Raw genomic sequence first — 12,240 nt, forward strand, 5'->3', positions numbered from 1 at the left:
TAGTTTAAAAAAAAATTGTTTTAACCAATTTAAACATTTAACAGTATCTAATAAAAACGCCTTCAAAGGGGTAAATATTAAAAACAATATGATGTATAATTTTTGTTTAGGACTTAAGTTTATTGAGAAATTTGAGCAAAAAAAGTTGAAAATAAAAAGGTTTCAAAATGTTTTCATGCCCATCAAAAGCTTTTTTGTCCTGTTTGGATTTAAAGATCGTTCAAATCGAATGTCCCCATAGATTAAACACGGATTTATGAACAACATTTAAGATAAATATAAACCCTATTTAACACACCTATTTTTTCTTTTATGTTTTTCACTTTATGCTCATGAAATGGCAGGAAAAAGTAAATATGCTGTGTTTGTTTTTGTTCAGTGTAAATTGTACACTTCTTCGTGCAACTACACTACTTTTATATTTAGTAATAGAATGTAAGAGTTCATACATTCATTCCAGTTGCGCTTAATTGTCGAAAGAAAGCCTAAAAAGCAACATAAATACATTTGTAAGCGTCAAAAGCTTGGTTAATGATTGACAGGGACAATCCCCGCCCCCTCCACTCGCCTTGCTGAACAAGTTCTCGCGAGATCTCCGCCGCGGGAGCGCGCTGAGACGGAGACAAACACGCGCTCATGTTTCCGCATGCCGATTAGAGCCCAGGAAGGAAGGAAGGAAAGAAGGAAGGAAGGCGACCCGGCGCGTCTTTGACAACACAAGTCTTCTTGCGCCTTGACCACCTTTATTTACACTTTCTCACTGCGGCCCTCCTTTTTGTGGACTTAGCCCAGGAGCGAACCCCCCCTCCTCTCCGCGACAATGTCGCAAAAGGAACGAGGAACCTTCTACGGCCAGGAGCTCAGCAAGACTCTGTGGGAGGTCCCGGAGCGGTACCAGAACCTTTCTGCTGTCGGCATTGGTGCCTTTGGTTCCGTCTGGTAAGCTTTGTTTATCTACTTAGCACGCCATGATACCTGTTAACCTTCCCACTATTATACCTGTTTACATTCCCACTATTATACCTGTTTACCTTTCCAGTCTAATACCTGTTTACCTTCCCACTATAATACCTGTTTACCTTTCCAGTCTAATACCTGTTTACCTTCCCACTATAATACCTGTTTACCTTTCCAGTCTAATACCTGTTTACCTTCCCACTATAATACCTGTTTACCTTCCCACTATTATACCTGTTTACATTCCCACTATTATACCTGTTTACCTTTCCAGTCTAATACCTGTTTACCTTCCCACTATAATACCTGTTTACCTTTCCAGTCTAATACCTGTTTACCTTCCCACTATAATACCTGTTTACCTTCCTACTATTATACCCGTTTACATTCCCACTATTATACCTGTTTACCTTTCCAGTCTAATACCTGTTTCCCACTATAATACCTGTTTACCTTCCCACTATAATACCTGTTTACCTTCCCACTATAATTCCTGTTTACCTTCCCAGGCTAATACCTGTTTACCTTCCCAGTATATTACCTGTGTTACTTCGCAGTATAATACCTGTTTACCTTCCCAGTATAATTCCTGTTTACCTTCCCAGTATAATACCTGTTTACCTTCCCAGTATAATACCTGTTTACCTTCCCAGTATAATACCTGTTTACCTTCCCACTATTATACCTGTTTACCTTCCCAGTATAATACCTGTTTACCTTCCCAGTATAATACCTGTTTACCTTCCCAGTCTAGTACCTGTTTACCTTCCCAGTCTAGTACCTGTTTACCTTCCCAGTATAATACCTGTTTACCTTCCCAGTATAATACCTGTTTACCTTCCCAGTCTAGTACCTGTTTACCTTCCCAGTCTAGTACCTGTTTACCTTCCCAGTATAATACCTGTTTACCTTCCCAGTCTAATACCTGTTTACCTTCCCAGTCTAATACCCGTTTACCTTCCCAGTATAATACCCGTTTCCCTTCCCAGTCTAATACCTGTTTACCATTCCAGTCTAATACCTGTTTACCTTCCCAGTCTAATACCCGTTTACCTTCCCAGTCTAATACCCGTTTACCTTCCCAGTCTAATACCCGTTTACCTTCCCAGTCTAATACCCGTTTACCTTCCCAGTCTAATACCTGTTTACCTTCCCAGTCTAATACCTGTTTACCTTCCCAGTCTATACCCGTTTACCTTCCCAGTCTAATACCCGTTTACCTTCCCAGTCTAATACCTGTTTACCTTCCCAGTCTAATACCTGTTTACCTTCCCAGTCTATACCCGTTTACCTTCCCAGTCTAATACCCGTTTACCTTCCCAGTCTAATATCTGTTTACCTTCCCAGTCTAATACCTGTTTACCTTCCCAGTCTAATACCCGTTTACCTTCCCACTATTATACCTGTTTACCTTCCCAGTATAATACCTGTTTACTTTCCCAGTGTAATACCTGTTTACCTTCCCAGTCGTGCAGCCAGACTGCCTTTTTTAATGACGTGCCTTTGCTTGACTTCAGTGCTCTGCATGCTTTATATATACATGATCCAGCTCTGCATGCTTTATATATACATGATCCAGCTCTGCATGCTTTATATATACATGATCCAGCAGGGTGCACACTAGCAGAAGGTCAGGTGGTTTGCAATAAGTAGGCCCCATCATGCACAGTGGGGACTCTAGAATGATGTCACCCTTTGTAGTACACCCGTGACTCACTCCCCTTAGTCATCACTAAATCCTGCCATGACACGCTATCATGTCACCTATCAACATTTCTTATCACGGTTATTGCCACCAAATTTATTTTGAAGTGTGCTCAAGAAGCACTTATACTGAAATCTTACTGAAGTTTTATTGCAACCAACACAAACAACACATTCAACAAGAAGATCACTGTACATAAACACACCAGTAAGACTTGAATGTGCACATGAAAACATTAAAAAAAAGTCATATGGCAGAAACAAAATAACATCATGAAGTAAAAATAAATGTGGAAATTGTGCAAGATAGCACCTTATGGACATAAGAGAGAGAAAAATATATACCGTATACCGTATTTTCCGCACTATAAGGCGCACCTAAAAACCACACATTTTCTCAAAAGCTGACAGTGCGCCTTATAACCCGGTGCGCTTTATTACGATTCATTTTCATAAAGTTTCGATCTCGCAACTTCGGTAAACAGCCGCCATCTTTTTTCCCGGTAGAACAGGAAGCGCTTCTTCTACGCAAGCAACCGCCAAGGAAAGCACCCGCCCCCATAGAACAGGAAGCGCTTCTTCTTCTACTGTAAGCAACCACCCGCCCCCGGAAGAAGAAGAAAAAAGGCGCGGATATCACCGTACGTTTCATTTCCTGTTTACATCTGTAAAGACCACAAAATGGCTCCTACTAAGCGACAAGGATCCGGTTCATAAAAAGACGCAATCTCTCCATCCGCACACGGATTACTACCGTATTTCACAGCAACTGATATTCCTGTGAACCGCACTGTGGAACGGGAGCACGTACGGTGAATATTCGCACCACAGGGAATGAGAAGTCATCCTTCACTGTGGTTCTAGCTTGCCATGCTAACTTCCACCCATGGTGATATTCAAAAGGAAGACCTTGCCAAAAGAGACCTTTCCAGCCGGCGTCATCATAAAAGCTAACTCGAAGGGATGGATGGATGAAGAAAAGATGAGCGAGTGGTTAAGGGAAGTTTACGCGAAGAGGCCGGGTGGCTTTTTTCACACAGCTCCGAAGGCGAACACACCTTCACTAAGACGGGCAGACAGCGCCGGACGACATACGCCAACATTTGCCAGTGGATCGTAAATGCCTGGGCAGATATTTCGGTCACAACTGTGGTCCGAGCTTTCCGGAAGGCAGGATTCACAGAACTACTGGACAACAGTGACACTGACTCCGATGACTTCGACGAGACGGAACCGGCCATTTTGGATCCCACGCTTGCGCAACTTTTCAATTCGGACACCGAAGACGAAGAATTCGAAGGATTTACGAATGAAGAATAACTTCAGAAGGTGAGCGCTATGTTTATTTTGTGTGTTGTGACATTAACGTTCGAGCAACATTATGTTGCTATTGCTCTACACCATTTTGAATTTGACTATGTTTGTGATTGCACATTTGCGTACATTTTGGGACAGAGTTGTTAGAACGCTGGTTTTCAATATATTATTAAAGTTTGACTGAACTATCTGACTGTTTTTTTGACATTCCCTTTAGCGCAGCGTAGGCGCGGCTTATAATCCGGGGCGGCTTATTGGTGGACAAAGTTATGAAATATGTAATTCATTGAAGGTGCGGCTAATAATCCGGTGCGCCTTATAGTGCGGAAAATACGGTATATATATATATATATATGTATATCCATCCATCCATCTTCTTCCGCTTATCCGAGGTCGGGTCGCGGGGGCAGCAGCCTAAGCAGGGAAGGGGGGAGGGACTGAGCGAACAATTCGTTCACCGCGGATTAACAACATGAATCACTCAGTGAACGACAGAATCAGGACTCGCGAACCTACTGACACAGAGAACTGACTGTGTCGCGGAGGAGGACGTCACATTGAGGCTCTCGTTCAGTCACTGTGCGCGTCGTTCATTGGGTGCTGAGGGCTTGTGTCGTTCGCGAACTGACACACACCGAGATCTGCCGCTGGGGAAACTGTTACTGACTGACTCATGATTCGCCGACCTGCACACAGAACTGCTCCTGCAGAAGTGATTCAGGTTCACGTACTGAACTGTGCTGACTGTGGCTTTGTGTCCGTCACTCACTGCCTGGTGTACTGCATGCACAGAGCTGGGTAGGGACTCGCGTTCACCCTATTTGCTGCTTCTCCCGCGAATGTCTGCACTGTACTGTATTACACCCGCACACGCTCTTCCTCCCTCCCTCCCTGCCTCCCTCGCTCGCCCGCCTGCTCGCTCTCGCCCCCGTCGTAAACAGTCTGGGCGGGGAAGACGAGCGGTCCGGTAGTTTCCAAAGCACTTTGCCGAAGGACCGAGCGACAATACAAAATTGTGGTGCACTGGACCCCAGCGCTGATACTCCGACAGAGAGTCGCTGGGCGAATCAGACGTGTAACACGTTAGTGGTGATGTTAGCCCGTTCGGGGCTAATTGTGCTACCGTAACTGTAAACTCCACAGCGAGAACCCCCCCCCCCCCACCCCCCAACCCGTTGGCTCCAGACAGAGACGATTTTTGATGCAATATTTCTTTGTTGAGAACAGGTGCACCCCGACGTGTCTTATTTCATTTCATTTTTATTTATCTCCTTCATTGATGTGCATCTTTGATCGATAGACAATTATACCTCAATTATTCAATTATACATTTACACACCAATGCCTGAGAAGGAGCAGGATGAAGAAAAATATTATATTTTTCTGCCCCCTTCAACATAATACGTAGTCTTACTTAATGATATCATATAAACCAACAATTACATCCAAATATAACGAAAACAAACAAAAAAACACAAGAAGTGCAAAACAAAAGAATATACACCTCACGGGATGATCCAAAACAAATACAAAACGAGACAAAAAATAAGTAAAATAATAAATATAAAGCAAAATCTAAACACTTATGGCTGTCCATATGATCTTATTGTTTTGTCTTTATATATTTTTTCAATTGGAATATATTTTTACAATCTTTTATCTCATTGTAAAGAGAATTCCATAGTTTAACCCCCACCACTGATATGCACATTTGTTTTAAAGTTGTCTTTGAATACTGATGTTGGAAATAACCTCTCATTCTATGCTCTTCATTCTCAGAAGTGATGACAAACATTTTTTGTAAATTTGCTGGTAATGTTTTACTTTTAGCCTTAAACATGACACATAATGTCTGTAACTTTACTAGCTCCTGTAATTTCAATAAACCCAAATTAATAAATAATATGTTAGTGTGTTCTAAGTAATCTACTTTATGAATAATCCTTATAGCTCTTTTCTGTAGTTGATACAGAGAAAGTTGCGGTGCACAAGGAATACAATTTGAAACGTCATTATACAACTAGACATGCTGAGGAGTATGCAAAATACCAGGGAGATGAGAGAGTGAACCGGGTTGCAAATTTTAAAACCAGTCTACTGAGGCAACAAGATTTCGTCAAGAAAGCAAGCGAAAAGAGCGATGCAGCAGTCAAAGCTAGCTACATGGTGAGTGAGATGGTTGCTAGGGCGGGAAAGCCATTCAAAGAAGGTGAATTCATTAAAAAGTGCATGTTAGATTTTTTTAAAGAAATCTTTTCTTGCGGCCCAGCCTCACCCAGTTTCTGCATCCAGTGGCCCCCAGGTAAATTGAGTTTGAGACCCCTGGTTTAGGTGTTGCACAGCGTGTTTACATCACAGATCATACACTGCACAACACCGCTCTTTTAAATACGCTTGAGTTTAGAAAACTTTTTGGCTGACATAACTCACAATTGCAGACGGCGCAGAAAGCAGTGGACAAGAGCCATAGCAAAACCAGGGAATTAAGAAGCTACAAAAGTTGTCTAAGGTGTGGGAACACTTCACACTAAAATGGAAGGAAAACGCAGTCGTATGCAAACATTGCAAAGTGGAGCTGGCATACCACAATAGCACACGTTCCATGCTGTAGCACCTGTCAAAAAAGCATCCGATTGAGGGACGTCCGTGGGCGAGGTAAGTAATCTATTATCAAATATAAACGCAAAAGTTGTGTTAGTAAAATAAATGTTATTCATTATGATAACAAGGATGTGTTCTTTCACTCCCGCCAAGTCATCGAATGCCGCCAAAAGGTGTTGAAAACTAACAACGCTATCCGAGCTGTCGTGTTCAATTAGCCTTTCATTAGTAACCACGCGAAAGTAGTCGTGCAAAGTTATTCAAGTCATGCAACCACATGCTACTTGGATAGCTTGCATTTGCACACACTATAGTCTCTGTAGAATGTAAGAGTTCCAAGTCCTTGTTCACAGTGGTAGCACTTGTGTGCCAAGTTCCTGTCAGCCATATTGGTTCTGAATATGAAGTTGCACATTTCAAATGTAGTATTAAAGGCACTACCTAATCCACTTTTTATGTTTGATAATATGAAAACTGTTCTTGTTTTATTGTTGATACTAAGAATATAGTTTTATTTTAACTTTCTCAGGGAATATGAATTTTAAACTAATTTTATATACCGTATTTTCCGCACTATAAGGCGCACCGGATTATAAGGTGCACCTTCAATGAATGGCATATTTCAAAACTTTGTTCATATATAAGGCGCACCGGATTATAAGGCGCACTTATGCATCCATTAGATGGAGCTGCGCTAAAGGGAATGTCAACAAAACAGTCAGATAGGTCAGTCAAACTTTATTAATAGATTACAAACCAGCGTTCTGACAACTCTGTTCACTCCCAAAATGAATAAACAGCTTTTTTATTATTTTCCCCGAGGTAAAGTCAGTGACGTGGTGTTTTGTTTATCTTTTAACAACAGCAAGGTATAACATGTAATGCAACATTTATATCACATAGTGGAGGGGAACTTTTCCCTGATTCAATAAACACGTAAAAAACAGTGATACTGTTACGGTAAATCAAACATTAGTGCAATCACAATATAGTAACACTCGAAATAGTGCAGAGCAATAACAATACTCAACGTTGCTCAAACGTTAATGTCACACAACTCAACACACAAAGTAAACATGTAAAGCTCACTTTATGAAGTTATTCCTCATGCACAAATCCCTTGAATTCTTCTTCAGTGTCCGAATTAAACAGTTGGGCGGATACGGCATCTAACATGCCCGGCTCCGTCTCGTCGAAGTCATTAATCGAGTCAGTCTGCTCTATTCCCGTGTTCTACTGCGTGACTGATCGTTTTAAGTTTAAACTCTGCGTCTCTTAATAGGAGCCATTTTGGGGTCTTTACATAAACAAACAAATGGAAATCAAAACGGCACGCCTTGCGTAGTCATATATCCCAGCATGCACCGCGCGCTTCTTCTTCTTCTACGGGGGCGGCTGCTTACCGTAGAAGAATGAAATATGCTTACCGTAGAAGAAGAAGCGCTTCTTCTTCTACGGGGGAAAAAGAAGTTGGCGGCTGTTTACCGTAGTTGCGAGACATAAACTTTATGAAAATTAAGTTTAGGTTTGTTGTGGCTTAATATTGGTCCATATATAAGGCGCACCGGAATGTAAGGCGCACTGTCAGCTTTTGACAAAATTGGAGGTTTTTAGGTATATGTGTTTTCATCTCAAACATGTTATGATGGCAAAATGAACATCGATTACTATTTTGCATGCAAAGAATGCAATGAACTGCGTTGCATTCTTAAAATGTAAAAGTGTTGTTGTCATTTTTAAGTGGTTTGTCTTTTTATATTGTTTATGTAATGTTGGCAGGTTGAAAACAGCTCAGCGGATTTGCGTGGAGAAACCACCATTTAAGCGGCACCGTATAATAATCATCAAAAACGCACGAGAGTCTAGAACATCATTTATGTGGTCACATCACACAGCACATAGGGCTGTGAGCGCACCTGTTTTTATTAGCACACACAAATTGACACAATCAAACACGGGCGCATTTCAGCTGTGCGTGTCAGCCTTCAATAATGAAAACAGGCGTTTAGCAAATAAAAGACAATTAGGCCAAACGCAATAATTGAGGGCACATCTTGTATAATTAAATCTTAATTAAGCAAAAATATGATTTATTCGATTAATCGATCGCGATATTCGATAGAATACTCGATTACTAAAATATTCGATAGCTACAGCTCTAGTATGTCCGATTAAAAATATTTAGATATAAATATGCTGTATTCTGATTAAATTAGTAGGTGTGTTGATTCTCTCAGTCGGGACTAATAAAGACTCCTGTGAGTGCCTGCAAGTCTGCACTCAGGGCAGGATTACTGGTGAGCTGCGGCAAATAGTGAAACTAATGTCTGTCACTAAAATCGTTTCAACTTATATGCTAGTGTTAGTCATAATTATTTATTTTGTTCTTCGGGGCTGCCCTGCCAGCTGTGTAAGGGAAAGAGGCACACTGCTGTTCAGGTTGATTGATTACGTTTTGACCAGCCTGATTTTGGCACAGTGGAACAGGAGGTCGCGCACAAAACTTTGACAAAAACAAACAGGCACACACAGGGGCATGGCCAATAAAGGTGAATTGTTCCGTACATTGTAACTTCTCTACTGTTTACTGCTGCGGTCACTTCTAACAGACATTTTTTGCCATGTTTGATGGAAGAATTATGCTAGCAGCTGATCACCGTGATCCAACTCAAATGAATCACCATCACGATCATATAATCGCCCAGCTCTAGGACCAAGCGTCTGGCCAGTTTCGATCCTAAATGGCTATTAAAGTGTACCAACTTGTCGGAATACCTACTCAGACTTCTTGTGTCCAGGTGAGATGCATGATTTAAAGTTGGAAGGAAGCAGCAGACCACTCCATGATGCAAACATAGGGACACAAACTTGTGATCAGGGCGCCGCTATCAATATTTTGTCTGCATTATAATAACAACATCACTAATACTTGTTAATATTCAAGTCACCAAATGTAAATGGAGTATTGTTGGTGCTTCTTGAATGTTTTTTTTATTGGCGAAATAGAGGACCTCTTATTGGCTCCGCTGTAAGCAGACTTGTGATTGAATTGATTTCATATTTGGAATGCATTTTGAAGAAAATCCATCCGTGGTCATGTCTTTCATAACGATCGTGAACGACAGGCACATTTCCCCCAAAAAGTGGAGTTCCCTTTTAAAGGGGTCCTATTAGGGCTCCACAACTTGGAGACAAAACCTCATTGCAATATTTCTCTCTAAAATTGCAATATTTTACATGTACAAGTGCATAAACTGGGACATGTTCAAAACTGCTGCTCAGAGGGATGACGGTACTGTGGACATAGAGGAATATGCTTCCAGTGTAACTGGCTACATCAGCACATGTGTGGAAAACATTGTGCCTACAAAACAATACAAAATATACCTAAACCAAAAACCCTGGATTAACTATGATGTTCGGTCCAAGCTACATGCCCGCTCTACTGCATTTGTCTCAGGCAACGCTGAGGACTACAAGAAGGCCAGATATGACCTGCGTAAATCCATCAGCGAGGCCAAGGGACAATAGAGACAAAAGCTGGAGGGATTCTACTCCACCGCAGATTCCCGGCACATGTGGCAAGGCCTGCAACACATCACAGACTACAAGCAGGGGAGCAGGGGGGTCACAAACAGCCAACGCTCACTGCCAGATGAGCTGAATGAATTCTACGCCCACTTCGAGGTCCTCAACACCAACCAACAGAGAGGGGTTGTGACCACGGAGCGCACGCAGGACCCACCACTCACTGTGACAACAGCAGAGGTACGTACAGTTCTGAGGAGAACAAACCCACGGAAGGCAGCCGGCCCAGACAACATCCCTGGCCAGGCCCTCAGGGTGTGTTTATCAGAGCTGGCTGACGTACTTGCTGACATATACAACTTGTCACTAGCACAAGCTGTTGTGCCCACCTGCTTCAAGACCACCACCATCGTGCCCCTGCCAAAGAAAAACACTGTGACCTGTCTGAATGACTATCGCCCTGTTGCACTCACCCCAATAGTGATGAAGTGCTTCGAGAGGATAGTCATGTCACACATCAAGAAGACCATCCCAGACACACTGGACCCTCTACAGTTTGCCTACCGGAAGAACCGGTCCACTGAGGATGCAGTCAACACCGTCATCCACACCACCCTCACCCACTTAGAGGGCAAGGACACCTATGCCAGACTATTATTCATCGACTACAGCTCTGCTTTTAACACGGTCATCCCACAAAAAATCACTGCTAAACTCCTCACTGTTGGTCTGACACCGGCTCTCTGTGACTGGGTCCTGAACTTTCTCACAAACCGGCATGAGTCAGTCAGAATCGGCAACCAGACATCAGGCACAAAGGTTCAAAGCATAGGGACCCAACCAAGGCTGCGTGCTGAGCCCCCTATTGTACACCCTCTTCACACACGACTGTGTGGCCTCCCAGAACAACACCAGTATCATCAAGTTTGCAGATGATACTACGGTCGTCGGACTGATCACCGGGGGAGCAGAGGCAGCGTACAGAAGGGAGGTAGCGGAACTGGTGGCCTGGTGTCAGGATAATAATCTCTCCTTGAACACAGACAAGACCAAGGAGATGATTATTGACCCACGGAGAAGGAGTGCACACTACACACCTCTGTACAGAGGGGGGACAAAGGTGGACAGGGTGAAAACCTTTAAATTCCTCGGGATCCACATCAGCGAGGACATCACCTGGGATCACAACACCCAACAAACAATAAAGAAAGCCCAGCAGCGACTGTACTTCCTAAGAAGGCTGAGAAAATTTGGCATGCCACCCAAAATTCTCAGCAACTTCTATAGAAGTACAGTTGAGAGTGTCCTTACCAGCTCAATCACGGTCTGGTATGGAAACTGCACAGCTAAGGACAGGAAGGCACTCCAGCGAGTGATTAAAACTGCTCAGTACATATCAGGAGCAGCGTTCCCCTCACTACAGGACATGTACTCTACCAGGGCCACCAGGAGAGCACACAACATCATAAAGGACAGTACACACCCCCAGCACAGTCTCTTCAGCCTCCTACCATCAGGCAGACGATACAAGAGCCTGAAATCCAGGACTACGAGACTGACAAACAGTTCCTACCCACAGGCCATCAGGCTTGTGAATGCTAGCCCCCCCCCCCGTTTTACATTTGTCTTTTTGAACAAAAGACAGCTACCATGACCACCCCCGAACTGTGAACCATCACTGTAGACACTTTTCACCTTTGATCACTAAAGACACTTTAACTGCTGCTGTGACCAAATGTCACCTCCATATTTATACTGTTGACTGTCAATCAGAATGTGCAATAATGTTATGTTACTTACTGTGTCTTGTATATACATTTTTAGTTTTAGTTTTAGCTAAGTACCGTGTGACTTGTTGAAGGTTGGACTAGCAAAGTAAGATTTTCATTGTACGGCAAACTGTCTGTTTAACTGTGCATATGACAATAAACAATCTTGAATCTTGAATAAAAGTGTGTAAATAAGGAGTGAAGGAAGACATTTTCAACACATTCTTGTCTCAAGCTGCCACACATTAAAACAATTGAAGACATGCTCCTGGGGATAAGTTGATTGGCAACACTAAATTGGCCCTAGAGTGTGAATGTGAGTGTGAATGTTGTCTGTCTATCTGTGTTGGCCCTGCGATGAGGT

At 42.7% G+C, this 12,240-nt stretch overlaps 1 protein-coding gene across 1 annotated transcript in view; it reads left to right on the forward strand.

Moving 5' to 3' along the window:
- Nucleotides 1–623: 623 nt before the first annotated feature.
- Nucleotides 624–12,240, forward strand: part of mapk14b (mitogen-activated protein kinase 14b) — a 49,569-nt gene continuing 37,952 nt past the window's right edge. Inside the window, exon 1 of the mRNA XM_061985662.2 lies at nucleotides 624–939. Within this exon, the coding sequence (XP_061841646.1) occupies nucleotides 821–939 (119 nt within the window). The 5' untranslated portion in view covers nucleotides 624–820. The remainder of the gene's footprint in view (nucleotides 940–12,240) is intronic.

Source organism: Nerophis lumbriciformis, linkage group LG23, assembly GCF_033978685.3.
Source record: "Nerophis lumbriciformis linkage group LG23, RoL_Nlum_v2.1, whole genome shotgun sequence".
NCBI lineage: Eukaryota > Metazoa > Chordata > Actinopteri > Syngnathiformes > Syngnathidae > Nerophis > Nerophis lumbriciformis.